Raw genomic sequence first — 27,160 nt, forward strand, 5'->3', positions numbered from 1 at the left:
GAATGGTCTGGGAATGACAGGAGAGGGGTGGAGCCTTGGAATGACAGCGAGGGGGCGGGACCAGAGGTGACAGGCGAGGAGGCGGGCCCGTGGAGTGATGGGGTGTAGCCCGGCTGGATGTGACAGGAGAGGAGGCAGGGCTGTGGAGTGACCGAGTTAGGGTCTTGGAGTGACAGGTGGGGGTTGGGTTATGGCGCCGCGCAGCTTGAGACGGGAAAGGCTGGCTGATGAGAGGCATTGTGTCATCCGTTGAGCATTCACAGTGGTCTGATTCCACAATCCTGTCACTCCACCGAACTGGATAGCCAGGCGGCATGCAGTTCCTTCTGGATGACACTCCAGCCGAACAACACCCCTCTTCCGTTCCCGCGGAAAAACTCTTCCACAACCTTGAGGGCACAGCTCCCGGATATGACCCTTTTTACCAACACGGGTCATCCTGATTCTTTACCACCTCTGAGGACATACTGTCGTTCTCTTTGCCTCCATAAATCTCCATCCTGAGATAAAGTACAAGACTCCAAGTGAAAACCAGGAGGATCCTTCAGATCTTTGCCGAAAAGCACAAGTTCTCTTTTCACAAAAGGTAAATTTGGGAAAGGAAGGGAAATTTCACAGTCAGGGAGCAAATAATGATCAGCTCGGGGTCAAATCTGAGTTCTTGCGCTGTCTGTTTTTACTGACACAAACAGGAGCCAGATCTTGCAAAATACCAAGGGTTGTGCAGAATAATAAAAACATAAAGAGGAATCATTTGCATCCCTTACCTCACCTACGTATACTACCATCTGCTACAAATTGGGTTTACTTACCTCTGGCTTCCCTCTATCCTCTTACCCAGAAGGAAGCCTAGGAGACCTCCCTCTCCTACCTACAGTTATCACCAAGAAAAGGCCACCTCATCTAAAAATTCAGACTGTCAAGACAAGGATCTTTAAATATCTAAGTACAAGAGTGAGTCTGGGGTCTGAAGCAGGCAACTCCTACTCAGGCCTTGCGACCCATCTACCCGCCTGTCACCGGGATCTTTGTCCAACTGACTATAAACTTAGCACACACTAAAGTGGAAATAAAAATCTCCTCTTGTTCAGATATATGATCCAGAGCTACCAATCCTGAGGGGAGGGTCTGGGCGCCCACTAAGCACATAGGAACCTTGTGGAATAGTCATGGATCTCAGCGAGGGAACAGATACTTTTTCAAGGAGACATCAACTCCTCTGAACGGATACACACTTCACTGAAATTGCATAAACTGTATTAAGGAGGCAGAGATTTTTCTGGAGGTCTCAGACCCCATGGAAGAGCCCTGTTCAGGACGTGGATGGCGTTAACGGAATTAAGAAGCATAGGTTTCATTTTGACCGCTTGCTTCTTGGACCCCAGACTTCTTTGTGGGCACCGAGATTCTCCTCTGATCTCAGACTACTCCCCCAACCCATTTCAGACTTGAAGATTTTACTAAGGTGAAGATTTTACTAAGGAGGTGAAGATTTTACTAAGGGTATCTGAACCCTGATGAGAAGGGTCAGCGGCCACGGGAGAGCATCACCATACAATGAAGGAGTAGACACGGATCTCATTTGGAGAGGATAATGCTCACTGATGGAGTAGGAGGGAATCACGGAAACCGTGGTCCATACAGACCTCACTAGTAATATAAGAACCTCTATGTGAAGCAGAAAGCACATATAATTTTGCCAATTGACATGAAGATGATCACTCCTTACTCCCACCTCCAGTACGTCGCTCTGACCCGCCCGCCCTTCTCCTGCAACTGTTCGCTAGCTACTCCTGCCCCCTGCTGTCGACCAGTGGCACTGCGGCTCCACCCCGAGCGTGGAGCCAGGGGCTGGGAAGGGAAGAGATCCTGTGTACACAAGGCTTCACCAGCCCTATCTATCTCTCCGCCTGTGGACTGAGCGGCGGAAGTTTGCACTCATGACTTTGATTCTTCGATCTAGGAGAGAAGTTCCAGAGAGGGGCCTGGCAGCACCTAGCGTGCAGAAATGTGTTCTCATCCTTACATTTCCTTTCTCTTCCTCTTTTTCTTCTTCCTCCTCCTGATGATGGATGTCAAACCCCGACAACAGGCAAGCACTCTAGCAAGACTTACTTGCTAAGCCCCCGATCTTATCCATTCATCCTTCCCATCCCACTCCACGGCTCCACCACACTGCAGTTACTTCTTTTACTTTAGCTAGAACCACATCAAGAGCTCTTTAAAATGCCAAAGAAACACTAAGGACCGTGTTCTGACCTGCTAAATGAACCTGAGCGTTTGCTTCTGAAGAGCCTAAAGCTGGGGTGGCCAACCTCCCATGTCGATACATCAGGGCAGTTCCAGGAGTTGGGGTTTAGAAGAGAAGCATGATCAATTTGGGGACGCAGAAAGGGATGTGAAATGGAAAGAGAGGTTCAAGAGAGGTCTGCAGATGAAAGAGCAGTCGGGATGAAGTAGGGGTTGGGGATTTAGAAGGAATCTAGGGGTGGGATGAAGTCAGGGCTGTAAGTCAAAGAGAAGTCTTAGGGTCCGGAAAGTAACCTGAAATGGGTTGGGGGAGTGGTCTGAGATCAGAGGAGAATCTCGGTGCCCACAAAGAAGTTTGGGGTCCAAGAAGCAAGCGGTCAGGGAAAGATCGGGCGTCGATGAGGAGTTTGCCATCAGCGCACGGAATCTGAGAGAGATTCAGACTGGAAAGAGGAAGGGCCAGAGACTGCATGAGGAGCCCAGAGTAGCGTCTTCTGCCTGGCCACCTTCCACCGCCCTCCGGGCGCCCATCCTCCTGCACCTGCGTGCGGGCTGCAAGCGGGAGACTTTGGGCAGGCGGGGGCGAGTCAGGCTAGGACACTGCTGAGGGTGGGGGCGCCCCCTCCCGGCTGTCCAGGAGCTCAGACCCCGCCCTCCGCCCTCGCACCCCCCTCTCCACAGCCACTTCCGGCAGGCGCTGCGCTGCTGGGGGTTAGGGCGAGGATGGCGGCAGAGAACGAGGCTAGCCAGGAGAGCGCTCTAGGCGCCTACTCGCCAGTGGACTACATGAGCATCACCAGCTTCCCGCGGCTGCCCGAGGATGAGCCAGCGCCTGCGGCCCCGCTGAGGGGCCGCAAAGACGAGGACGCCTTCCTGGGAGACCCGGATACCGGTGAGGCCCTCTGGCCCCTTCCCCGCCCCGCCTTGGGGGGGTGGGGGTGGGGGTGGGGGTCCCTGCCCTCCTCCTCCTGTTCGGAGCGTCCACTTCCAGTCTCCCATCTCCTTCATCCTCTTCATCCTGGACCTCTTTCCTTCTCCCTCAGCGCTATTAAGTGTCTGGTGGGGAAGGGTATTTTTGCCTTAGAGGCGTAGGATGCGACATGGGAGAGGATGCAAGGACTGCAGTAGGAGGGATTATGATTACCTTTTAGGAAGAACCTATTGAGAAGGAAGGGATGCTGGAAGCGAGAGCCTAAAGAACAGCTGTGGTCACCTCGTAAAGGCTTCTCTCTAGCCACAGAGGACAGGATAGAAGAAACCAAGCCAGAGACTGCAGCAGGAGGGATGAGTCTAGATTCTAAGGAGAACTTCACCACAGCCAGGGATTGTGGGAAGCAGAGAGTCCAGAAAAGAGCTGAGAATCTATCTCTCCATGTCCAGAGAGGGGTATAGAAAATATGATTCCCCTCTGTCTGGGAATTCTGGGTATTGGGAGACAAGGGAATGGACAGCATGACCTCTCAGAGTCCTTGGGGACTACAGTGTCTTTACTGTTCTGTGAATTACCGTACCCCTTCCAGAGATGTCTATCTGGCCCGGATGTTAGTCAGGCCGGTAGGAGCTTCTGGTCAGCAGCAAGATCTGTTCCCCAGGAAGCAGTCTCCAATTTTTACTGCAGAATCTGAAGAAGATGGGGGTCAGGGAAGGAAGCAGGACTTGAGAGAGAGAAAGAGCTGAGGGCCAAGAGCTTAGTATTCCTTCCGGTGTGCTATCTCTCCTACCCATGTGGCCCAGCTCTATACTCCCCTCCATTCTGTATCCTGCATCCCTCTGCCCCCTTTCCTTCAACGTCATTTCCTGGCATTAGAGCATTTTCTGCCTCCCTCTCTGACTTCCTCCTGGTGGTGCCTCCACTTGGGCTTTACCCCTTTCCGCACTGGAGGAGGCTGCTTCTCCGGCCCAGCTCTTTCTAGTCTGGCTCCGCCGTTGTCACTCCTGGCCTGGCTGGCAGCTGGCAATTCTCTCCCACTTTCTGGTCATATGGTTCTAACCAGCGGCTTCCACCAACCTGACTGGCTCACACTTTACCTGGGATGGGAATGGGAATGGGGTGTGGAGACTTTGGGTCCTCAAATGTCAGAGCTGCCCATCAAAACGAGTTTTCTTGGGGGAGAAGCCTTGGCAGTAGAAGGGAGAATGTGGGGAAAGTATGTCTTGGTGGAACCAGCCTTCTGGTCATTTATTGATACCAGCCATCTGGTTAATCCCAGTTTCCTATTCAGAGAGCAAGACTAGCACTTGGACTGGGCCTTAATTTTCTCTTCCAATTGGACAAAGAATATCCATCTGTTTTAAATAACAGAGCAGACCCTTTGACCTTTCTCCTCCTGGCCCCTTGTTAAAACCATTGCTTTATAAAAAGCCTGCAGGTATTTATTTGGGCAGTGATGTAATGACTACATGCCTACAAGGCCTAGGGGCGGGGATTGTGGCTTTTTAATTATTATTATTCATAATCTTTTCTCTAACACTCAGCAAAGTGTTGGGTACTCGGTAAGTAAGTGTTGAATGAATAGATGAAAAAGAGAAGACGCCAGGCTGAAATAATGACAAGGAATGGAGTTCCCAAAGCTCGGGAATGCCTTGGGGGATTTCAGTGTAGGCTGTGTCCTGATGTGTATGGCAATTCAACAGAGAGGGGATAGGTATAACTCAGTGGTAGAACACTTCAGAAATTTAGCCTAGACTGTGGTTCCCTGAGCTCATGGGAACTTAAACCTTATCACAAGCGTGTACAGCAGGGTACCCAGGACTTGTGTGGAGAGCCGTGCCGTCATCGGAACAGCGTGAGCATCTTGACGCCACAGCGCCTCTCTCAGTGCGGCTAGCCTGGCTTGTAGGCTGGCATGACCTTCTACATTCTCAACCTAGTAGTGCCACCTACCGGCACTATCCCATCTTCCTTGCCAGGACCTTGGTTGTGCCTGGCTAGCTTTCCAGAATCAAGTGCCAGGCATCTCACGTCAGGCCCCGGAACAAAGAGTGCTAGCCAGTGGCCACTTGGAAACACTTTTGTCCCCTTTCTTCCACATGGACACCACATGAGCCTTTCCCTCCCAGGCATTAGCCTCCGGGTGGCCTGCAGACGCTCAGCCTTCAACGTTCAATGCTGAACTCCGCATGCCTTCCCCACACGACTCCCTTTGTCCGGTGCCCTTCTCGGTGAGTGGCGCTGCCTTTCAGTCAGCATCCAACGCAGATGCCCAGAATCTGCCTTCGGATCTCTCCCCGTTCTTCTCACTTTTAAAATGTGACCTGCTTTTCTATGTCCTTCCTCCTGAGAATCTCCCAAACTCCAGCTCACCAGCACCTCTCTCAGCGAAGCTGCTCACCGGTCATTCCTGTGTGACTCCTAGCTGTACTTCCTGCCACCTCAGTACACTTGTCACTCTGCACTTCTGGTCATGTCACTCCCAAGTTCAGAAATCTCCCCGTAAGAGAGTTCAAGGCCAGCCTAGGCTATCTATAGGGAATTCACATCCAGCCTAGGATGTATTATAACCTGTTTTTGAAAAACATGGAGGAGAAAGAAAATTAAATATTTTGAACGGTTACCTTCAGACAGCAACTCCTTTGTCTCATAAATTCAGGATAATCAAAATTAAGCCTACCTTTCTCCAAAAGCATGCTGGGTTTTTGTTTGTTTAATTGGTTGTTTCGTTTTCGTTTTCTTTTGAGATTAATATCTTACTCTGTAGCTCAGGCTAGACTGGAATTCACTGTGTAGCCGAGCCTATCCTGGAATGTACTATTGTAACCCATACTGGCCTCAAACTTGTTGTAGCCCTGATGTGGGGGGATTGCAAGTTTGAGCCACAATGCCTGTCTCTCATAAACATTTTTTCTTCTGGTCCCAAACCAATCCTTTCCCAGTATGTCACTTATGCTTTTAGCAATGGGATTATTGTCCTTCCGTGTATGCGGGGTGCATGTCATGTATGTACTCAAGAACCTGTCTCCCCCCCCCCCGTTTTTTATATTTTGCTTCTCGGTATATAATTTTGCTAAATAAATGGGTAACCTGATATGCTGTTTGAATAATCATAAATAAATCTAGTTGTGTTAGGGCCACATTATCTTCATTTTAAGTCATTCTATCTCATTGGAGAAAACAAATTGATAGGCAAGTGTCTGGAAATAAAAAGTAAACTTACCTAGTAAGGTTGGATTTTTTTTTCCTTGTTTGCTTCCCCAGGCCCCTCCTGTATCCCAGGCAAAGTTGCTCTCCCGATGCTTCTGCCCCTTCTTTCCAGGTCCAGGGGTCACAGATGTCTGCCACTGCACGCACCTAGCTTATTAGATTGGAAACAGCTGCCACATGGGACAACAGAAATGAGGCTACCAAGTGACACAGAATCCCGTTTCTCCCGCGTATTCATGTACAGCCTTAGACTGGTGGTACCACTTAGCTCGGTTTCTTTATCTGTAAAGTGGGGAAAGTGGAGCCTGGCTCAGGGGGTCGTAGAAATACCTAGTGTATCATCAGCATGAATAAACACAAGCCCTTGCTGCCTTAGCATGTGGACCTTAGTTCAAATCTCCAGAACCCATCCACAAAGCAAAACATGATGACACTTCCACAGTGAGAGGGGAGATGGAGACAGGACCCCAGCAGCACATGGGGCAGCTAGCCTGGTCTACACAGCTGTAAGCAAGAGACTGTCTTGAGCCATATGGAAAACCAGAACCGATGCCCAAGGCTGTCCTCCAACTTCCAAACATGCTTTTACATACACGAACATGCATGTCTGTGAACACACATACATACCTCATACAATAGGTAAATAAAAGTTCAAAACCCCTTCCTGCCCTTCTTTTGATACTTTTAAGGTCCTAGGAGGGTTTTGAATCCACAACGGATATTTCATATTTGTTCAATGAATTCTCATTTACAGACTGCTGGTAATAATGTTGAGGTTTAGAGGCAAGCATGGCTATCTAAGGGAGACCCCCAAGAAAACAAACTTTTCAAAGTGTTTTCTTATTTTATGTGTGCGGGTGCTTTTGCCTGCATGTGTGTACACCACATGCAAGAGGTATAGAAGAGGCTAAAAGAGGGCTTCGAATTCCCCGGAGCTGGAGTTACAGACCCTTGTGAACCTCCGTGTGGGTGCTGGAAATCAAGCCAGGACTTCCAGAAGAGCAGTCGGTGCTCTGAACTGCTGGGCCACCTCTCCAGCCAGCCTATCTAGCTTTTTTGTAAAAAATAAAAAGTTAAAAACAGGGCATCAGACACACATATGGTGCACAGATGTACATGCAGGCAAAACACATGTACACATAAAATTACAATAAAAATAATTTAAAAAGCAAAAGACGTAAGAAGAAAATTACATGTTATTTGCTTAATGTAAAAACAAAATGAAAGAGTGAAAAAAAAGTAAAAGTCCTCTTCTCTGGAACTCACTCTGTAGACCAGGCTGGCCTTGAACGCAGAGATCTGCCTGCCTCTGCCTCCTGAGTCCTGGGATTAAAGGCATGTGCCACCATGCCTGGCCTTTTTTTTTTTTTTTAAGATTTTATTTTTATCCTTAGTTATGTATATGTGTGGGTGTCTTCATGTGGGTACAGTGCCCGCGGAGGCCAGAGGTGGGTGCCCTGGAACTGGAGTTGTAGACAGTTGTGACTCACCCAGCATAGGTGCTGGGAACTGAACTTCATGTCTCAGCGAGACCTGCACAGGCTCTTAGCCAAGGAGCCAGTTGTCCAGTCTCACCCTCTAATTCTTTTTCTTGCTGATTTTGAAGACAGAGTCTTTCTGTTATGAAGCTCTGGCTGACCTGGAACTCAGTGTGTAAAGCAGGCTAGCTTTGAACTCACAGATCCACTGGCTTCTACCTCCCCAATGCTGGGATTAAAGGTGTGCTCGACCACACCCTGTCATCCTCTAGTTCTTATCTCTGTGCAGATTTTACTCTTTATTTCAAAATGTATATGTTAAAAATGTTAATGGCATATAAATGTTGAAGAGATAGCTCAATCAGAGACTCACATTAAAACAAACAAACAAACAAACAAACAGACAAACCCCCCAAACCTGGGTATGGTGCCAGTGAACAAGCACCAAGCTTGATACCCTGAGTTTAATACCAGGATCCATACGGTAGAAGGAGAGAACAAACTCCTACAGGTTGTCTTCTGAGCTCCTCATGTGGGCATGTGCGTACACTTGTACACATACACACACACACACACATACACACACACACACACACACACACACACACACTTCCACACACACTGAAGGCAAAGAAAGCAAATGAGAAAGAAAAATCTTAAAAAAAAAAAAAAAAAAAAAGCCAGGCATGATGATATGTATGAAGCCCATGTAAAAAGGAATAGGGCTGCCGAGGTGGCTCAGTGGGTAGAAGCACTTGCCATGCAAGCCTGACGGCTTGAATTCGATCCAGCAAACCCATAAAAGGCCAGACGTGGTAGCTGGCATCTCCAGACTCCTTCAGTTAAGACAGGAGGTGGTGACAGAAGAATGTCTGGGAGTTTGCCGGCCGTCTAGCTCAGGGTCTGAAAAGCAGCAGAGACAAGAAGAGGGGCTGTGCCCTTAACAAGGTCAAAGGAGAGAAGCAGCCCCAGAAAACTGTCTCTGACCATCAGAAGTGCTGCATCACACACACTCTTCCTGTCTGCTTTCTATGTCTCTGTCTTTATCTCTAGTTGTCTCTCTGTGTCTGACACACACACACACACACACACACACACACACACACTAATAAATTTAAAACTTTTTTAAAGGAATATAAGTCAGACATGGGGCCCTACACCCATACTTACACCCATACTCACAGTACTCAGGAGGCAAAGACAGGCAGGTTGCCTCAAGTTGGAGGCCAGCCTGGGCTACTTAGAAAGTTCAAAGTCAGCTAGGGCTGCCTGTCTCACAAACAGACACACACACACAAAGTAAATAATAATGTTATTACAATTTCTTTTCAATCAAAACATTTATTTACCTAATTCCTATCTAGAGTGTCTTTTCCTAAAACAGACCACTGTAAGTGCATTTTAATAATTTTTACACACATCATTATTTTATCTGTGTATGCGATTTAAAAACATTTATTTATTTATTTTGGGTTTTTTGAGAATGGGTTTCTTTGATGTAGCCCTGACTGTCCTGGAACACTGTCTGTAGACAGGGCTGGCATTGAACTCTGAGATCTGCCTGCTTCTATTCCTCTCCTCCCCCAAGTGCTGGGATTAAAGGCATGTACAATCACTGCCCAGATGTATGTAGTGTCTTATTTACATAAAAGATGGAGGTGTGAGTCATGGAGGTCCTTAAGCACTAAGTCAAAGAGCTTAGGTTTTATCAAGTAAACATGGAAAATATGACAGTCAAAATTTAATGTTATAATTCAAATGTTTAAACTTATAAGAACTCACCGTGTTACACGTCATCCCCTTATTCCCTTGTTCACAAATATCTAGAACTTTTTGGTCACTGGGGTATGGGTTCAAGGATAATAACACCCAGAGGAGAGGACTGTGGGCACTTCACTGCTGCCCAAGGAGGCCAGAGCAAAACCTGGGCTTTTCCTCCATCACCCTCTACCTCGTCCCTTGAGACAATTCACTGAACCAACAGCTGGCCTTTTTGGCTAGACTGGCTGAGGAGTTAGCTCTCAGGATCCCCCGTTTCTGTGTCACAGTGCCCAACTTACAGGTGTGCACAGGAGTTTACGTGGGCAGAAAAGGAAATGACCTTGTGCCTCCATCACTACATGGAATCCCGCTGCCTTGTCAGGATGAGGAAGGGCGAGGCCCAGGGCTAGAAGTGACTTGTCCATAAGTGGTGTTCAACTCTCCATCGCCTCCATTCTTATTTTCCTGTTCTGCACACAGCAGCCAGAGGGATCATTTGAAAACACAAAACAGATGGTGTCTTAGTCAGTGTTCTATTGCTATGAGGAGACACCATGACCATGGCAACCCATATAAAAGAAAGCATTTAATTGGGGCTGGCTTACAGTGTCAGGTTTTACTCGTTATCTTCATGGCTGGGAGCATGGCAGCAGCAGGCAGGCAGACATGGTGCTGGAGAAGTAGCCGAGAGCTCTCCCTCTGGGTCTACAGGCAACAGGAAGAGAGACACTGGGCCTGGCATGGGCAAAGCCCACCCTCAGTGACACACTTCCTCCAGCAAGGCCACACCACCTAATCCTTTCAAACAGGGCCATTCCCTGATGACTAAGCATTTAAATATATGAGCCTTTGGGGGCCATTCTTACTCAGACCACCACAGATGGTGTCACCGTCTTATGGCTCTCGAGTGGTCCCAGTTCTCCATGGCCACAGGACCAGCCTCTGCCCTGGCTGTTCGTTTCTGTCTCTTTTGCTGCCGCACCAGAGCCGCTAGACCTTGGCTTCTTTCAACCGCCGAACTCGTTGCTACATTAGGGCTTTTGAACCTGCTGCTCTCTCTTCCTGGAACACTCTGTACACAAACTCCTTGTTCTCTGCCGGTGGCAGCACTTTCTTATCCCTTCATTCTCAGCTCAAGAGTCCTTTCCTCACCAGACTCTTCCCTTATTTTCTTAGTAAGCGGTCCCCCTTCCCGCTTCACATTTCATTTCATGCTCTGGTGTGATTGTGTGTGTGCGCGCACGTGTGTGAGTGAGTGTGTGTGAGTGCGTGTGTGAGTGAGTGTGTGTGAGTGAGTGTGTGTGTGTTTGTGCATGTGAGTGTGTGTGGGTGTTAGTGCGTGCTTACAGATGAGAGCACATATGGAGATCGTAGTAGAGCCTTGGGCATCTTCCTTTATTGCTCTCAGCCTTGACAGTCTCTCACTGAACCGGAAGCTTTGGGGCTGGATTGGCCGAGGAGCTGGCTTTCCAATACCCCCCCCCCCCCGCCCCCGTCTCTGCCCCACAATGGTGTCAGAGCACTATTTTAGGTGGGTGCTGAGGAGTTGGGTCCTCATGCCTGCAGAGCGAGCGCTCGTACGTTAGCTCCCCAGCCCCTCGTGCTTCTTAAAACAGCTGCCACAACTTGTTCATTTTCTCTTCCTTGTTCATTTTCTCTTCCTCCATTGGCCTGAGAACATCTGCAAAGGTGGCAGTGAGCTGCTCCAGCACAGGGCCAGACATATAGTAGGCATCTGTCTACTGAACGAATGAACGAATGAATGCGTGGAGCGAGGATGCTTGGTAGTTGCCTCCTTGTCCTGGAGACTGGTACCCAGCCAAGACAGGATAAGGGTTTCCGGGGGAGGCTGAACATCCTCACACTCCTGGCTGTTCTCCGCCCTGGGTACCAGTCTCAGGGAACTTGTGCTGGGTATTTGCCAGAGGCGGGAATTCAGCCTTTCAGCCGGCCAGTTTAAGGTCTTTGTCCACCTGAGGACTGATTTCCTGCAGGCCCTAAGGTGTGTTGGAGTGGAGGAAAACGGAGGGAGCCGGTGCGGTTTGTGTGATGGGCGGGGCGAGGGGAGCAGTGTGGACCGCCCTGCCGCCCTGAGGGCTGGGCTGCAGGGCCGGGTAGGAGGCTGCCAGACCCACACCCAGCCGCTCCACAGACCCGGACTCCTTCCTGAAGTCCGCCCGGCTACAGCGCCTGCCTTCCTCATCCTCCGAGATGGGCAGCCAGGACGGGTCACCACTACGGGAGACACGCAAGGACCCATTCTCTGCTGCGGCCGCCGAGTGCTCCTGCCGCCAGGACGGGCTCACGGTCATCGTCACCGCCTGCCTCACTTTCGCCACGGGTGTCACCGTGGCGCTGGTCATGCAGATCTACTTCGGGGATCCCCAGGTGAGGGGAGCGGATGGGCAAGAGGGAACCTGAGAGAAGGGGGTGATGGGAAGTAACTGGCTGGGTGGCGAGAGGGCTGCTAAGACATGGGAAGGGAAGAGGTGACTTAGAGCGCACGGTCCCGAAGGAAAGGGCTCTGAGAATCCGGACGACAGGAAAGCCGAGGTTCTGGGTTAATGGAGGTGCTTGCGGGTGGTGGTGGGCCCTGCTAGCCCCCTTCTCTTGCTCCTAGATTTTCCAGCAGGGTGCTGTGGTGACGGATGCCTCCCGTTGCACGGCGCTGGGCATGGAGGTGCTCAGTAAACAGGGCTCGTCCGTGGATGCAGCTGTGGCGGCGGCCTTGTGTTTGGGGATTGTGGCTCCACACAGTTCTGGCCTGGGCGGGTAAGGAACTGGGTAAGGACCCGGTGGAGGCCTGGGTCCCCTCAGGCCTACTTCTTGTCTCGTGGTCTGTGGGCCTGGCTGCAGGTTTCTCTCAGTCTGAGCTTAAGGTAAAGGTAGGCCCCACACTCCTTGCGTTTTTTTTTTTTTTCTCTTTCAATACCCAGTTTCACCCTTTTTCTCCCTGGTTGAGTCAGAACCGCGGACCATATGGAAGATATGGAGGTGTGTTCAGAGGTGTTCATGGTTTTCCACCAGGAGAGAAGCTCTGTGGTGTATAAAATGAGGTGCTCAGGAAGCAACGGGGCATCAGTTAAGGCACTGATGCGCCAACTTTTAGACTTACAAATCCTTGATGAAAACCGTGGACCTTGTCCACAGAAAATACACCCAAGACTTGTACTTCTTAAAACCAAGGCTACAAATTGGACACTCCAAAGCCAAACCCAGCACCTAGGCTGATTTGGTTTGCACATTGAAAACTTTTTTTTTTTTAAAGTTTGCTGTTGTTAAAATGTTGATGGTTTTCATTAGAAAGGCCACCCCAAGCCCACATTTCCTTGTGGCTACAGTTACCTGAAGCTGAGCAGAGCGCCTCCCACCGTGGATCAGGGTGCTGACCGCTCCGCTGTAGCCCCGGCCACTTGGTTAGTTAGCTATGCTGCTTTCCTTCATTTGTCACTTGGCTGCACACATTTCACTCTGCCCACCCCTACCTCAGATGGAAATATGCCGCAGTAAAGGAACGAGCTGACTGAAATCATTCTCTTGGTAGGCCCAACCCTCCAGCCTCTACCAACGAAATTCCCCTTTTGGCCTCACAGGGCTTATCCTTACATAATCCAGGCCTGGTGGAAGGGGAGGGTACGGTAAGTGGGCAGGTGCAGGAAGCTGGCCCGAGTCCAGCTCTGGGCCAGGGAGGGCCTGTTCCCCAAGTCTCTGCATTTTTCTTAATCAGGGATTAAAGTCTCCAGTAACCTGGCTTCCCTACCCCCTGGATTTTACCCTTTGTGGGATGGCTGAGTTTCTCAATTCCTGCTGGGGAGGGGGCTCCAATAGCTGGCCCAATGTGGCCAACAGCCTTCAGCCTCCAACAGGGGATTAAGGGAGTGGCATTTTAATCTTCCCGAAGGTTGCTGGGTTCCCAACGCTTTCTGCCTTCTGTGTCTTTCCCAGTGGGGGTGTGATGCTGGTACACGATATCCGGCGAAACGAGAGCCACCTAATTGATTTCCGGGAGTCCGCACCAGGGGCCCTCAGGGAAGAGGCTCTGCAGAGATCCTGGGATACCAAGGTGGGGACCCTGGTGAGAAGAGCAGGTCCAGGGGGAGGGAGAGGTCGGCCTTCATTCCCTTCTGCTAACCTGAGCATTGATTTGCTACATATTTACTATGGGATGGTAAAATGCATTGAGCAAAAGGCTCTTAGGCTATGTAATGACAGGCAGCTTACCCTCCCCCAGTGTGAAATAATGAGCCAGGGTAATGGCATTTGTCACTAAGCCTGACGACCCCGGTTTGATCTCCAGGACCCACAGTAGAAAGAGAGGACAGATTCCCACAAGTTCACCTCTGATCTATGCACACCCATTGTGGTCTGTGCACATACTCACACACACAAACTAGTTCATTCATTAATTGTAATTTTAAAATTTAAAGTTAAATGAACAAAAAAAAAAAAAATCGGATGACTCATAACAGCTGACTCACTGCAGCATCTTACTTCTCTGGCAGTTTCACCTGTCTGGAATAAAGTGTAAGGCCACCTTTGTGTACCCTGAGAGATCACTCTGTTATTGCCTTAAAACTCATCTGACTCAGCCAGGGATGGGGGGTGGTGCACACCTGTGATCTCAGCACTTGGGAGGCAGAGGCAGGCTGGATCCCTGAGTTCAAGGCCAGCCTGGGCTACACAGAGAAACCCTTCCTTGCAAAACCGAAGCAAACAAACTCCTCTCTCTCACCCTAAGCCTGATGACTATGACTTTCCCAGGCTGTGTCATACTGGGAGGAAGAAATGCTAGAGGCAGACTCACTATAGAGAGCAAAGGAGGAAAACAGAGTAACTTGGGAGAGTAGGTATTTAGTGTCCTGGCAAAAACCAAACCCACCCCCGAGTTATCACAGGTCAAGCAATGGTGGCATGAAGATGAACTGGCTAAACTGAGGTCCTTTGTTCCTCACTTAAAAAGACACAAGAGTGCCCATTACCCAATGTGAACCAATTTTACCTAGACCGATTATGCCCTGCCTCTTGAAAGGGCTTGCTTAATTTATGAAATCCGTCAACAACGGGAGACAAAGATCCTTCTGCATTTGCATATAAGAAGTCAGGGCTGGGGGAGAGGTACCCATTGGGGAAACCTTGCCCTTCTCCTGGGATACTTGGCCTATGTCTCTCCCCTGTGCCAGCCACTCCTGGCTTGGGGCTCTGCGGAGTTCAGCCCAGCCCCCCCCTTCCAGTGACCTGGTCTCCTCTCTCCCTCGCCTGCCCGCCTCGCCCAGCCTGGGCTCTTGGTGGGGGTCCCCGGAATGGTGAAAGGGCTACATGAAGCTCATCAGCTCTATGGCAGGTAAAGATCACCCCTGGGGACCAGGGGTCTCTGCCCACATTCCTCCTTGGGTGGCCTTTCCCTGTCCTCCTGGATTCTTTCCTCCCCGACTCCCCTTCCTAATATCCCCTTCCCTTGCCAGGATTCTCCTTCCCAGGAACCCCCCTTTCCCCAGGACCCCTCCTCCTCCCCCCAGGACATCCTCCACCCCCTGCTCTCCGGCCCCCTCAGGCTGCCCTGGTCCCAAGTCCTGGCCTTCGCAGCAGCTGTGGCCCAAGATGGCTTCAACGTGACTCATGATCTAGGTCAGTGGGGCTGGAGGTGGGGGGAAGGTGCCAGGCTAGTGGGAGGCCTTTGAGACTCGGGCCCCAAGCAGAGGGGTTCTCTTTTCCAGTCTGCACCTCAGATTTCTTCCCATCCCACTCTGGCCTGGAGGCAGCCTCCAGCAAGAGGATCTGGGAAGAGCCTGTGTATCCCCACCGCCCCCTCCTCCCCATGACAGGCTTCTGGGGAGTCAGAGCTCTCAGGGCCGGTCACTTAGCCCTCATCCACCCCACCTATCAAGTCCAGTCTTGGCACCACCCACCCAGCCTCTCAACCTCCCCCCAGCCCATGCCTTGGCTGAGCAGCTGCCTCCCAATGCCTCTGACCGCTTCCTGGAGACTTTCCTGCCGTTGGGCCACCCGCCTTTGCCTGGCTCCCTGCTGCGACGGCCCGATCTAGCTGAGGTGCTGGATATACTCGGCCTCTCTGGTCCAGCCGCCTTCTACAATGGTGGCAACCTCACACTGGAGATGGTGGCCGAGGTGAGTGGGGCAGTGGGAAGATGGGGCATGCACGCTTGACCGTAGCAGAGGTGCCGTCCTCCTCCTTTCTCCTCTACGTAGTTTCTGGTTGTGTGTCATAAACAAAAGTAACGCAGTAGCTATGTCGCCCGTGGTTGTTAAGGGCAAGAAGCCTCGCCTGCTGTGTGACATGGAGTACACAGGGAGAGGTGTTCTGGCTTGGGAGGGAGCAGCTGGGTTTCTCAGGGCTGGTGCTAGCTGTGCAGGGCTTGGGCCTGGTGCAAACACAGCATGGGTCTCAGTTCCCCTGGGCCTAGACTCTTCCCTGCTCTGTCCGGGATTTTCCAAGAACTGATGGTAAACTGACTTAGGAGACTGATGCAGGAGGGCACCCTAACTCCAAAGAGGCCTAGTTCAGGGCAATAATGGGTACTGAGAATATTATCAAAGGAAAGCACAAGAGCAGGTACTCAGACCGTACTGTGCCGCGGGGACATTTCCAAGCCTCTGTCATACTGTGGAGATTACATAGGTGTGCCATTCAGCCATGAAGCACATTCTCTGTACCAGTCACTGTTTTTTATTAATCTGCCAGACACATGAATATATATTAGCCAAGAAATTCAGTGAGTAACTCACTGGGGGCAGATAAGTCAAAAGTTTTATTGGAAAATACAAAAAAGAAAAAAAAAGAATTTTTTCAAATTTCAAATTGGCATGGGGCTAGAGAAATGACTCAGGAGTGAGGAGAACTAGCTGCTCTTCCAGAGGACCAGGTTTGCTTCCCAGCATCTGAATGGGTTTACAACTGTCTGGAACTCCAGTTCCAAGGGAATATGATGCCCTCTTCTGGCCTTCATGGGTACTGCATGCACACAGTGCACAGACCTACCTACAGACAAATACCCATATTCTTAAAAGAATAAAACTATTTAAGATTATTTTTAAAACACTGTCAATGAGTGTGATGCTGGAATGGAGTGAACATTGATCTGTGCAGGGTTGGTGCACTGGTCAGGAAAGAGTGCTCACTTATGTTTAATAGGGTCAGTCCTGCCAAGGTCATTCAGAGCTCATAGGTTTAGCCTTACTGTTGGGAGGAGGGCCATCCTAAGGCTCAAATCTAGGGCTTGCACATACTAGACAAACACTCACCACTGAGCTCTACCCCCAGCTCTTAGTGTCTTTAATTGGTTGTCTTTAAATTAAAATTTAAAGACATTTTAATTGTCTTTAAATGTCAAATTATTATTATTATTATTATTATTATTATTATTATTATTAATGGGACAGGGTTTCTCTGTGTAACCTTGGCTGTCCTGAAACTCACTCTGTAGGCCGGGCTGGCCTCTAACTCAGAGATCCACTTGCCACTGCCTCCCAAGTGCTGGGGTTAAAGATGTGTGCCTCCACCGCCTGGCTAGTTTTGATGATTCTTAGATATGCGTTATTTCCTCTGCCTCCTTTTTCCTTAGGCTGAGGGGATCCCTAAAGGACACGGTGGTGGGTACATGGGGACCGGAGTTGTGAACAGGTTGTCTGGCTGTGATTGGAACATGTGTCATGGCCATGTGGGCTCACTGTGATGGATGGTCCTTCTCTCCCCTCCAGGCTCAGCATGCGGGGGGTGTCATAACTGAAGAGGACTTCAGCAACTATAGCACACTCATGGAGAAGCCTGTGTGTGGAGTGTACAGAGGTGACCTCTCCCCCAGCTCCCAAGGGTCCCCACTCAGGAGAAACTGTTCAGTACATGGCTACATCTTTTGTGACCTGGAAACTGCTCTCCATGTCACAGGAGATAAACAGAGGCAATGAGCTCCCCAGGAAGCCAACTGTTGAAATAAGCCAAAGCCAGCCACCTTCTAAAATAACCATGGGGTCAGTTACCCTAAGTGGTCAGGATGTGGGGGGTCACCTGGCCAGCCTTTGAGACCTGGAAGTTTGGGGCTCTGGATGTGGCTTTTCCTCTTGTTGTTTGGGGGCTTGTTATTTATTTGGTTGTTTTTTTAGAGTGTTGGGAATTGAGCCCTTCAGGGAGGATGAATTCCCCATTGCTGAGCTACGTCCTAGGTTGTCTTCATTTGGGTTCAGTATTCTTCCCTTCTCATTGACTGTGCTTCCTAAGGATTTGTCAGACCAAAGTCCATCTAAGGGCAGAATAAATCCCTTAAGGCAATCACACACTTGCCCCTCACTCACAGTAGAAGACAGCCGAGACTTAGTTAGGAATGGAGCAACTCAGAAACCAACCAGAAATTTAGAAATCCAAGCCTGTGGCATGCGTGCAGTTTGTGTCCACTTACCCCCAAGATGTTGGGGTCTAGGCCCTTTGGGGGTTCTTATGTTCATGCCTCTCTGGGAAGGACAGGTTACCTCAAACCCTGGGTGAGGCGTCCTCTGAGTTCATGTTCTCAGGCTCCCATCTTCCTGACTCCTCATCCAGAGGTAGAAGAAAGAATGTGGCTTTGGAGTCAGGGAGGCCTTGGTGATTGTCAGTGGCACCTCTTGCCGTGGGCTTCCCACTCTGAGTCTCGGTTCCCTCCTTAAAATGGAGACAGTAATAGTGTCCACATCTCAGGGTGCCCATGAGCACTTGATGAGATAGCAGCGGAAGTTGCCTTGACCACAGTGGACACCGAATACATGTTGGGTTTTTTGTTTTCCCTTCCCAGGCTGGGTTGTCTCCACAGTCCAGTACCTTGAGCCTCTAATCTTGGCCCAGTTGCTTCTTATGCCTCCGTTTCTGATTAGACAAGGCTGGTGGTTACTGTCAGTGTTCCATGCCTCCAGTGTTGGTGTTACTCTCTTAATGTCCGACCATTGAGCGACTGAGTAGGCAGAGAAGGCTCCTGCTCCCTGGAAGCTTCAGGTTGAGTGGAACCATCAGGGCTGTTGAACAGTCCCTGTACTGTGGGAGGGACGGAAGGAACACTGTAGCAAACCAGGATTCTGTAGACATGTGGTCGCCTGTCCCTGCTTTGCCAGTGACCCGCAATGTGGCTCCCAGCAAGTAACAGATTTAGTACGTGTGCTGAGTACAGCCCAGCTCTTAAGTCTTCGTTTTCGCCTATGGCAGAGAAGGCAGAAGACCAGTGCCTGACTCCAGTTTGGCTCTGCCTTTGGCCAGCATGTAGACTTCAGTGGGTCCCTTTGCCTCTCTTAGTGGTTCCTCTCCTCATCTCATGAGGGCTAGCACCCTGTGTGCAATGGTGGGATGTGCATATGAGAAGTGCTAGATGAAGATGAATTGACCTCTCTCCTGCCATCTGGTCATTTCCTATTCTTTCAGGCCACCTGGTTCTCAGTCCCCCACCCCCACACACAGGCCCAGCCCTCATCAGTGCTCTCAACATCCTAGAGGGCTTCAACCTTACCAGCCTGGTATCCCGTGAGCAGGCACTTCACTGGGTAGCAGAGGTAAGGCCCACTTTTCCATCTCATCTGGACTTGGGGACACTAGCAATGGGGAAGTTCCTCCTTGGAGCAGGTCTAAAACACCTTTGAGTTCGGAGGCTTCCCCAAGTGGGGTGCTAGGAGGGGCCTGGCAGCCTTTCCCACAACCCTGCTATGTTTTCAGACCCTGAAGATTGCATTGGCCCTGGCTAGCAGACTGGGAGATCCTGTCTATGACTCTACCATCACTGAGAGCATGGAGGACATGCTCAGGTTTGTCCTGCCGTACGTGGGTAGAGCAGAAATGTGGGTACATGTGGGAGAAGGGATGGGGCAGAAAGCTCTTCAAGTCTCAAGTCCCTTCTAGATGGACCCTACCTCCGTGTGACATGGGTCCCTCTGGCTGCATCACCTTCCCTGTCTGCAGAGCAAGTTGGTCACCTGCTTATGAGCTTTACGTGCACTTAACCTATGTGGACACAGCTGTCCTCCACACTGAGTAGCAAAGGAAAGCCTGGATTCAGTACTGTAAATGCTGGAGGTGACGGGGATTTCAGTGGGTCTGTCTTGGCCAGCAGCACAGCAGTGAAAATATACCGTGGAGGCTGCCTCTGTTAGACCTCCACTTTAACATTTGCTAGCTGTCACTCTGGGAACGTAGTTTAAACTCACTAAGTCTGTTTCCACAAGGAGCCTGGCAGTACCATATCCACTCTGTGAGGCTTTGATGACAAGAACATGGAAATAGATAACATTTTAAGAGCAAGAGCATTTAGCACATTAACTGGGAACACAGCAAATGTGCAACAAATGCAATTTATTTATTTTTTTCAAATGCAATTTATCATTATTAATTGGCCATAAAAGTAAGAGTGGGTTAATTGGCTGGAAAATCAGAAGCCAAAAATACGCTTAATGTAAATTTGTACTGTTACTCAAACACCACTCTGAATTAAATTGTAAGCAACTTGTAATTTAAAAGCAAAAAGATGGTGATTGGGAGGTTTTGGAGAAAGGGATGCAGAGCTGCAGATAGCAGAAATAAACTCAAGAGGTCTCCTGCATAGCATAGTGACTATAGTTCATGACAAGCTAGTAAATTTTGAATAATAAAGAGGTATTTTTACCAAAAAATGATAACTGCAGACTGTCACAGTTGTTAGTTAGCTAGATTTGACAATTCCTCTGTGTGTATCCACCTCTCAAAACATGATTCTGCTGGCTCATGCCTATAATTCCAGCATGCAGGAGGATTACCATAATTTCAAGGTCAGCAGAGACTACCTAGTAAGTTTCGGGCCAACCTCAGCTCGAGTGTGAGCAGCTACATATGAAATACATTTATTTGTACCTGTCAGTTTAAAACTATGAGGCTGGGCTCAGTAGGTAAACTCACTTTCAGCACATGAGTGGGGACCTGAGTTTGAATCCCCAGAACCCATATAAAAACCTGGCATGGCTGTCTGTAATTCTAGTAACCTCTGAAGAGAAAGGTGGGAGATGGAGATAGCATTCCTGGAAGCTAGCCTGGGATATACAGTGGACAAAACAGCAGAGGGCCTGCCTCAAACAAAGTGAAGAGTGAGGACAGACACCCATGATTGTCCTCTAACCTCCACAGGCACATCCTGTCACGTGTACACCAAAGGCAGGCTTGTGCCTTCATGCACACAAGTGTGCACGCATGCATATACATACACTCAGAGGCACGCGTACAAACACACACCATAACAAAAGTTATCATGCTGGGCTCCAGAATTCTGGAGGCAGAGGCAGGCAGGTCTGTGACTTTAAAGCCAGCCTGGTCTACACAGTGAGCACCAGGCCTGTCAGGGCTAGAAAGAGAGATGGTGTCTCAAAAAACAAAATCAAAAGTTAATTATCATTTATCAAAACAGGGCAGAAAGAAGAACAATGAAAACTAGTGAACAGCAAAGCAGCGAGGACGAGGCGTGAAAACCAAGCTTCTCCCACCCACCGAAGTCCTGTAGCTCACTCTGGGAGGCCCTTCAGCCTTTTTGGTTGAAAACTAAATGAATGCCTTCGGTTACCCTTGCCAACTTATCATTTCCTGAGCTGTACAAATAACCCAACACACAGTGATTAGCAGTGATAATGGAGAACTCCTCAGCCGGGCTTCCCGCCTGCAAACTCAGATCTAAAACATGCCTGCCTTTCCATGAAACATATGCAACAGTTTCAGCAGTAAATAGTTATTGAGGGATTGCCATGAACAGAAAAAAAAACAAAACAAACAAAAAACCAACCCTAATAACAGATAAAAATCCCCATATACAAAAATCTTTCCTCAACTAAAACACTGCAGCTTTTTCTCCCTCCTCCCCCTCTTTCTCCTCTTTTCCCTCCTCCTCCTTGGGGATAGAATCCGGCGACATAGCCAGGCCTGGCCTGGAACCCTGTTCAGTCTAGCTCTTAAAGTCTTCCACCTCTGCCTCCTAAGTGCCGAGATTACAATCGCACACCAACACTCTGGATTCCAACTGAATGTTTTTCTAAAACTTTATCTTTTTTATGATGATGCGTGTGTAGAGGTCAGGAGTCAGACCAAGTCAGTCAACTTTATGGAGCCAGTTCTTTACCTTTATGTGGTTTCTGGGGATTGAACTCAGGTGGTCAGGCTTGCGGAGAGCACCTCTAGCGAGCTACCCCGTCTCATGGGCCCTCTCTAACTAAATTCTTAATGAACCTTAGTTTCAAACTACAAACATTAGGCCAAATCAGTCAAGCTTGTTTATTCCAAACAAGTATCTGCAGAGAATCTACCAGGCCCAGACATTTCCTTAGAAAGGAATAGAGCCAAATAACTGTGCCTCTTGATTGGAACATTAAGTAAAATAAAAGGCTGGCTCTAATTCTGAATAACACCTAAATAAACTGGTCCCATTCAGTCGTTATTTTCTGAGTGTTTGCTCTGTGCTAGCAGTGTGATCTGCCTCTGTAAGGCTTAATGTTCCAGTGGAGAAGGCAGATTTAGCCAAGCAGTCACACAGCGTCGCAGAAAGGTGGGAAGCAATGACAGGTGTTGTGTGCTCATTCTTCTACCTCCCCCTTTCAGCAAGGTGGAGGCTGCCAACTTCCGGGGCCATATCAGTGACTCTCAGGCAGCCCCTGCCCCTCTCCTGCCTGTCTATGAGCTGGATGGGGCTCCCACAGCTGCCCAGGTGCTGGTCATGGGCCCTGATGACTTCATTGTGGCCATGGTCAGGTATGTCAGCTCAGACTTAGAACCAGCAAGACTTCATTCCAAGCAGGATGGAAGGAGAGGCTGGGTGGAGGCGAAGGCAGCCACGAGGCTCACTCAACCTCATGTCTACCCCCCAGCTCCCTGAACCGGCCTTTTGGAAGTGGCCTCCTCACTCCCTCTGGGATCCTTCTCAACAGCCAGATGCTAGACTTCTCCTGGCCCAACAGGACTGCTAACCACTCCGCACCTAGCCTGGTAGGGTCTTGCGTCTGACACTGGAGATGTAAGATTGCAGGGCTAATGATGCTCAGAGCTGATGCTCAGAGCTGTGACTGGACACCAAAGAGGGACAAGAGGCGGAACTCAAGTATTACCGTCCACTTGGAGACCAGCACTTCTGCCCCTGCAAGCTTCCTATAGGGCAAAGACATAGAGACGGTCCGTTGCCATTGTCACTGTTCTCGCTGCCATTTTTCTTGGTTCAGTATCTTCCCTCCCCATCCACACCAGCATGGTTCCTCTTTTCATTGGCTCCTAGCACTCTAGTCTTGCTGGAACACATCCTCTTTTACAGACAGCACCTTGTTGCCATCCCCACAGGCCAAACTTGTGGACCCTGTAGAAGAGAAAATGTGGCATAGGTAGTAGGCTGTTCCTTCCCCTGCACCGCTCCACTCCACATCTCCCTTTTCATCTCTGCCCTCGGGCAACAGGAGAACTCGGTACAGCCAGGGAAGCGGCCCCTCTCTTTCCTGCTTCCCACTGTGGTCCGACCAGCAGAAGGACTCTGTGGGACCTACCTCGCTCTGGGGGCCAACGGAGCTGCCCGAGGCCTCAGTGGCCTGACCCAGGTGAGAGGTACTCCATTATGGATCTTTTGTAGTCAGGAGCCATGCTGTGACCTGGTCTGCAGATGTCCCACACACCTCTGGGTTGTTCCTCCCTCCCCCCTTCCAGCAATCAAGAGCCTACTGCATTGTGCCGGGCCTATGCTGGGTACAGATGTGTAGTGCTGGGCTTCATAGCAAAAGTGGGGCCCTGAAGAGCTCTGTCTCCATGACTTCCAGGGAACATTGCAAGGCCAGTAGAATTAAGAAGTAATTTAACATCTGGCTGCCTGCGTTCCATAAGCCTCAAGTCCCCTCATCCCCTGTTCTGTATCTGAATAGACCACCTGTAGACCCCTGAATAGACCCCTGTAGGGTCTTATTTTGAAAGGAAGGTCCTGCTACTATCAAGGATACCTTAAGACTGTTCTGTGAGTGCCTTGAGCACCCGACACACACCAGGCTCATAGTTTGATAGGTGATAAGCTAACTCTGGAATCCCGTGAGTTCGGCATATACTGCCAGTCTTCAACTGTGTGGTGCTGGGGAAATCACTTAGCCTCTCTTGAGCCTTCATATCCTCGTCTGTGAACTGAATTACAGTAGCAAACATCACAGTCTTACTAAGTGCTAGTGTGGTGTGTGTGTGTGTGTGTGAGAGAGAGAGAGAGGTGTGTGTGATGTGTATCTAATATGTGTGTGTGAGTGTGAGAGAGAGGTGTGTGTGAGTGTATGTATACAGGTGTGTGTATTCGTGTGTGTGTGTGTGTGTGTGTGTGTGTGTGATATAATGTGTGTTGTGTGTATGTTAACTCCTTTAACTTCCTCAACTTTGGGAAGAAGGATGTTTCGAGTTTATAGGAAAGGGAAGCTCAGGGAGGTTAAGAAGCTGGCTCAAGTTCATTCAGCTGTAGCACTGGAGAGGAAGTTGAGTTTCCAGAGTCTATCCAGGTCTAACCACTGAGCTGAAAGTACCCACATTATTCCCTGAACCACCCTCTTCAGCCTGCCTTATTGGGAGAGAAGGGAAGGAGGCCCTGGGCTAGATTATAAAAGTCTAATGTTAGTAGAGGCTCTACCTTAAACTCTAAAAGGTAGTCACATTCTCTCTCTGGCTCTCAGATTCCTTCTCTATAAAATGGGGACAGTTACCATGGGTCACTTGTCTCCAGGGCTGTTGCTAGACTTAGATGATACACCTAGTGTGAGCTTTCTAAAGACTAAAGGGTTTGGGCCAAGGATGAGAGCGATGGAGTCTTGAATCATTGTTTCTGGAACACCTCTGATGTTTTTGCTCCTTGCCTGCGCACAGGTTCTACTGAATGTCCTGACCCTGAACCGGAACCTGAGTGACAGTCTGGCCCGAGGCCGCCTCCACCCAGACCTGCAGTCCAACCTCCTGCAGGTGGACAGTGAGTACACAGCGGGTTCCTGTAGGACGGGCACAGGGACTGATGGAGAAGGGCTCTTCCCAAGATTCTCCTGCCTCGACCATCACTAACTTCCTTTTTGTGAAGGTTTTGGGGGTTTCCCCTGACAAATTCTTGTAGGACCAATGTAAGACCTGGGGATTGAGACCATCTTGGCATTTCCTGACTTTGTGACGTTAGGAAATCCATGTCTCAACTCTTGAGATTTTATTTCTCCTCTATAAAATGAGATACAGTATCTTTGTGTGAACTTCTTCCATTCATGAGTATATGATGAACAACTATGTGCCAAGCGTCACGCCAGCTCTGAGGCAGTCCTGCACTTATGGGCAGATGGGAAAAATAATCAGGAAATGTAAGATAGCAAGAGAAAAGCTCAGCCACAGCATCAGAGCAGGGTGTTATAATGGGACGTACAGGGACAGGGAAGTTTCTCTGCGGTGACATCTAAGGTGAGATCTGAAGAGTTAGAAAGCCCCTGCCATGTCAAAAACTGGGGCAGAGCTTTGTACGCTAAGAGAACGAGTGCAGAGAACTCAGAGCAGGATTGGGCTTCATGGTTTTTGAGAAATAAAAAGAGACTAATGTTTCTGGTAAGAACAGAGAGAAGAGCAGGGACCAAATCCTGAACCTCAGGGCTTTGTGGTGAGGACACAGAGTTGCCCCGAACTAAAAAAGCTCCACTTCGGGCACAGCTTAGTTTTATAAATAGGAAAACGTTACACTTTTGAGTAGTTCTTATTACAGTGTACTCTGCTAGTTCAAAGAGGATCCAGAACTGATTGAGACAGTCCTTGCCTTGTCCGTGTCATCACTATTTTTCAGATAAAGAAGCTCACGGAGGTTATAAACTTGTCAAAAATCTACCAGCAAATGGCTTTGGGAGGCTTCACAGCAGAGGCGGCGACTGGCTGGGGCTTGAATTAGGAGTGGGGATTAGACACGTAGGGATGATAAGTGACTCTCCGGACAGGAGGAGCAATCTGTGAAAGACCCCAAAAGAAAGGTGTTGGAGACCAGCTGTCTCCCACACTTCAGAATTTACCTGGCAGCTTTGTGATTTCACAAACTCTGCATCATTCTGCATAATCTCTGCAGATACACCCCTTCTTTCTAAGTGCAGTTGGAACATTTAACCTTATGATCACGAATAGGAAAGTGACACCACTGACAATAAGTAGACGACGAATAGTTATTTAAAAATCAAATATATTTAGGTTACAGTCAGATAGTGTCATCTACAGAAGGCCGGGAGGACCACTCTCACTGTTTGAGAAGTTCAGGAAATGTTAGAGAGCAGACTGAAACTTGATCCTTCCCATAATCAAAAGGACAAAAAGTGAACCACGAAGGAAATAGATTTCTAATGTCATTATTTAATGCTAGTCAATAATATGAAATTTTCTAGTGGCCAGGCGTGGTGGTACATGCCTTTAATTTCAGCACTCAGGGAGGCAGAGGCTGGTGGATCTCTGTGAGTTCAAGGTCAGCCTGGTCTACAGAGTGAGTTCCAGGACAGCCAAGGCTACATAATAGAAAGACCCTGTCTCAAAAAACAAAAGCCCCAAGCAAAACGAAATAGAGCAAGAATGCCTGCTTCCTATTGATCACTGACTGTATGCAAGGCTTCAAGCAGTGTCTCCTTTTAATTCCTTCGAGAGGTTTATATAGTAGGTTCCCTGTAACCCCCCACTGTGTGCACAAGGACAATGAGGCTCACAGAAGGAAAGCAGTTTATGCAAAGTCATACAGTTCCTGCTGTTGAGTCAACCAAGACCGTGACTCAGATCTGATTGTGAGTCAGTGATCTAATGCATGTGTGCTGTGGGATGGTTTTCAGGTGAGTTCACTGAGGAAGAGATCGAGTTCCTGGAGGCCAGGGGTCACCATGTGGAGAAGGTAGATGTCTTATCCTGGGTCCATGGCAGTCGGAGAACCAACAACTTCATCATCGGTGTGAAGGACCCTCGGAGCCCAGATGCAGCTGGAGCCACCATCCTGTAGAGCATTGGGGTGGGCGGGATCTCTGCTCCCCGCCTTTGCATGTTCCCAGAGTCCCTCTTTCTCCCAGGTTTGGTCTCAGGGGGACCCCATGGATGCCTCAGATCAGGGGCCAGAGGGGATGCTCAGCAAACCCTGTAACTGGAAAATTCTCCAACTGGAGGCCTTTGGTGGTAATGGTGACGTCAGTGCCCATGACCAGGCAGGCAGGACCTTGAGGAGTCAGATTGTCTGTCTGTCTCTTCTCCTCTCAGCCATGCTGTCCTTGAGCTTAGGGATGTGCTTGCAAACCCTTCTCAAGGGTCTCACAACCCCACACCTTCAGACTGGTCTGACCTAGGCCCTGTCTTCCAGCTCTCTGTTCCTGTACCTGGCCCCATTTCTTAAGTGACTAGGATTTTATTTTTAAATTGGCCATGATAGGGAGAGGCAATCCTCCCCTTCCACCAGGTTGAGGCAGGGGCCTCACATTTGAAGGTCCTCAGGCAGACGGGTGGGGGTGGGTATCAGCTCAGGGGCTTCCATTTGCAAAGGGGAATTAAAGAAAGAATGTTGCTTAACCACGA

General features: G+C 49.4%; 1 protein-coding gene across 4 annotated transcripts; it reads left to right on the forward strand.

Moving 5' to 3' along the window:
- Positions 1-197: 197 nt before the first annotated feature.
- Positions 198-27,160, forward strand: Ggt7 (gamma-glutamyltransferase 7). 4 transcript variants are annotated; one of them, XM_060382994.1, is made up of 15 exons: positions 198-586; positions 2,932-3,142; positions 11,783-12,018; positions 12,251-12,402; positions 13,576-13,693; positions 15,093-15,255; positions 15,560-15,756; positions 17,347-17,434; positions 19,028-19,155; positions 19,316-19,404; positions 22,208-22,357; positions 22,474-22,591; positions 23,050-23,187; positions 24,476-24,575; positions 26,434-27,160. In XM_060382994.1, exons 2-15 carry the CDS (start codon positions 2,974-2,976, stop codon positions 26,595-26,597), a joined length of 2,010 nt encoding a protein of 669 aa, XP_060238977.1. In that variant the 5' UTR covers positions 198-586; positions 2,932-2,973; the 3' UTR covers positions 26,598-27,160. The 4 variants fall into 4 exon arrangements, with proteins under 4 accessions (XP_060238977.1, XP_021496184.1, XP_060238978.1 ...); XM_021640509.2 differs by lacking the exon at positions 198-586 and adding an exon at positions 14,904-14,971 and having other exon boundaries at positions 2,701-3,142; positions 15,182-15,255; positions 24,476-24,568; positions 26,434-26,496; XM_060382995.1 differs by lacking the exon at positions 198-586 and adding an exon at positions 14,904-14,971 and having other exon boundaries at positions 2,748-3,142; positions 13,576-13,705; positions 15,182-15,255.

The sequence above is a fragment of the Meriones unguiculatus genome, chromosome 4, assembly GCF_030254825.1.
Source record: "Meriones unguiculatus strain TT.TT164.6M chromosome 4, Bangor_MerUng_6.1, whole genome shotgun sequence".
Classification (NCBI taxonomy): Eukaryota; Metazoa; Chordata; class Mammalia; order Rodentia; family Muridae; genus Meriones; species Meriones unguiculatus.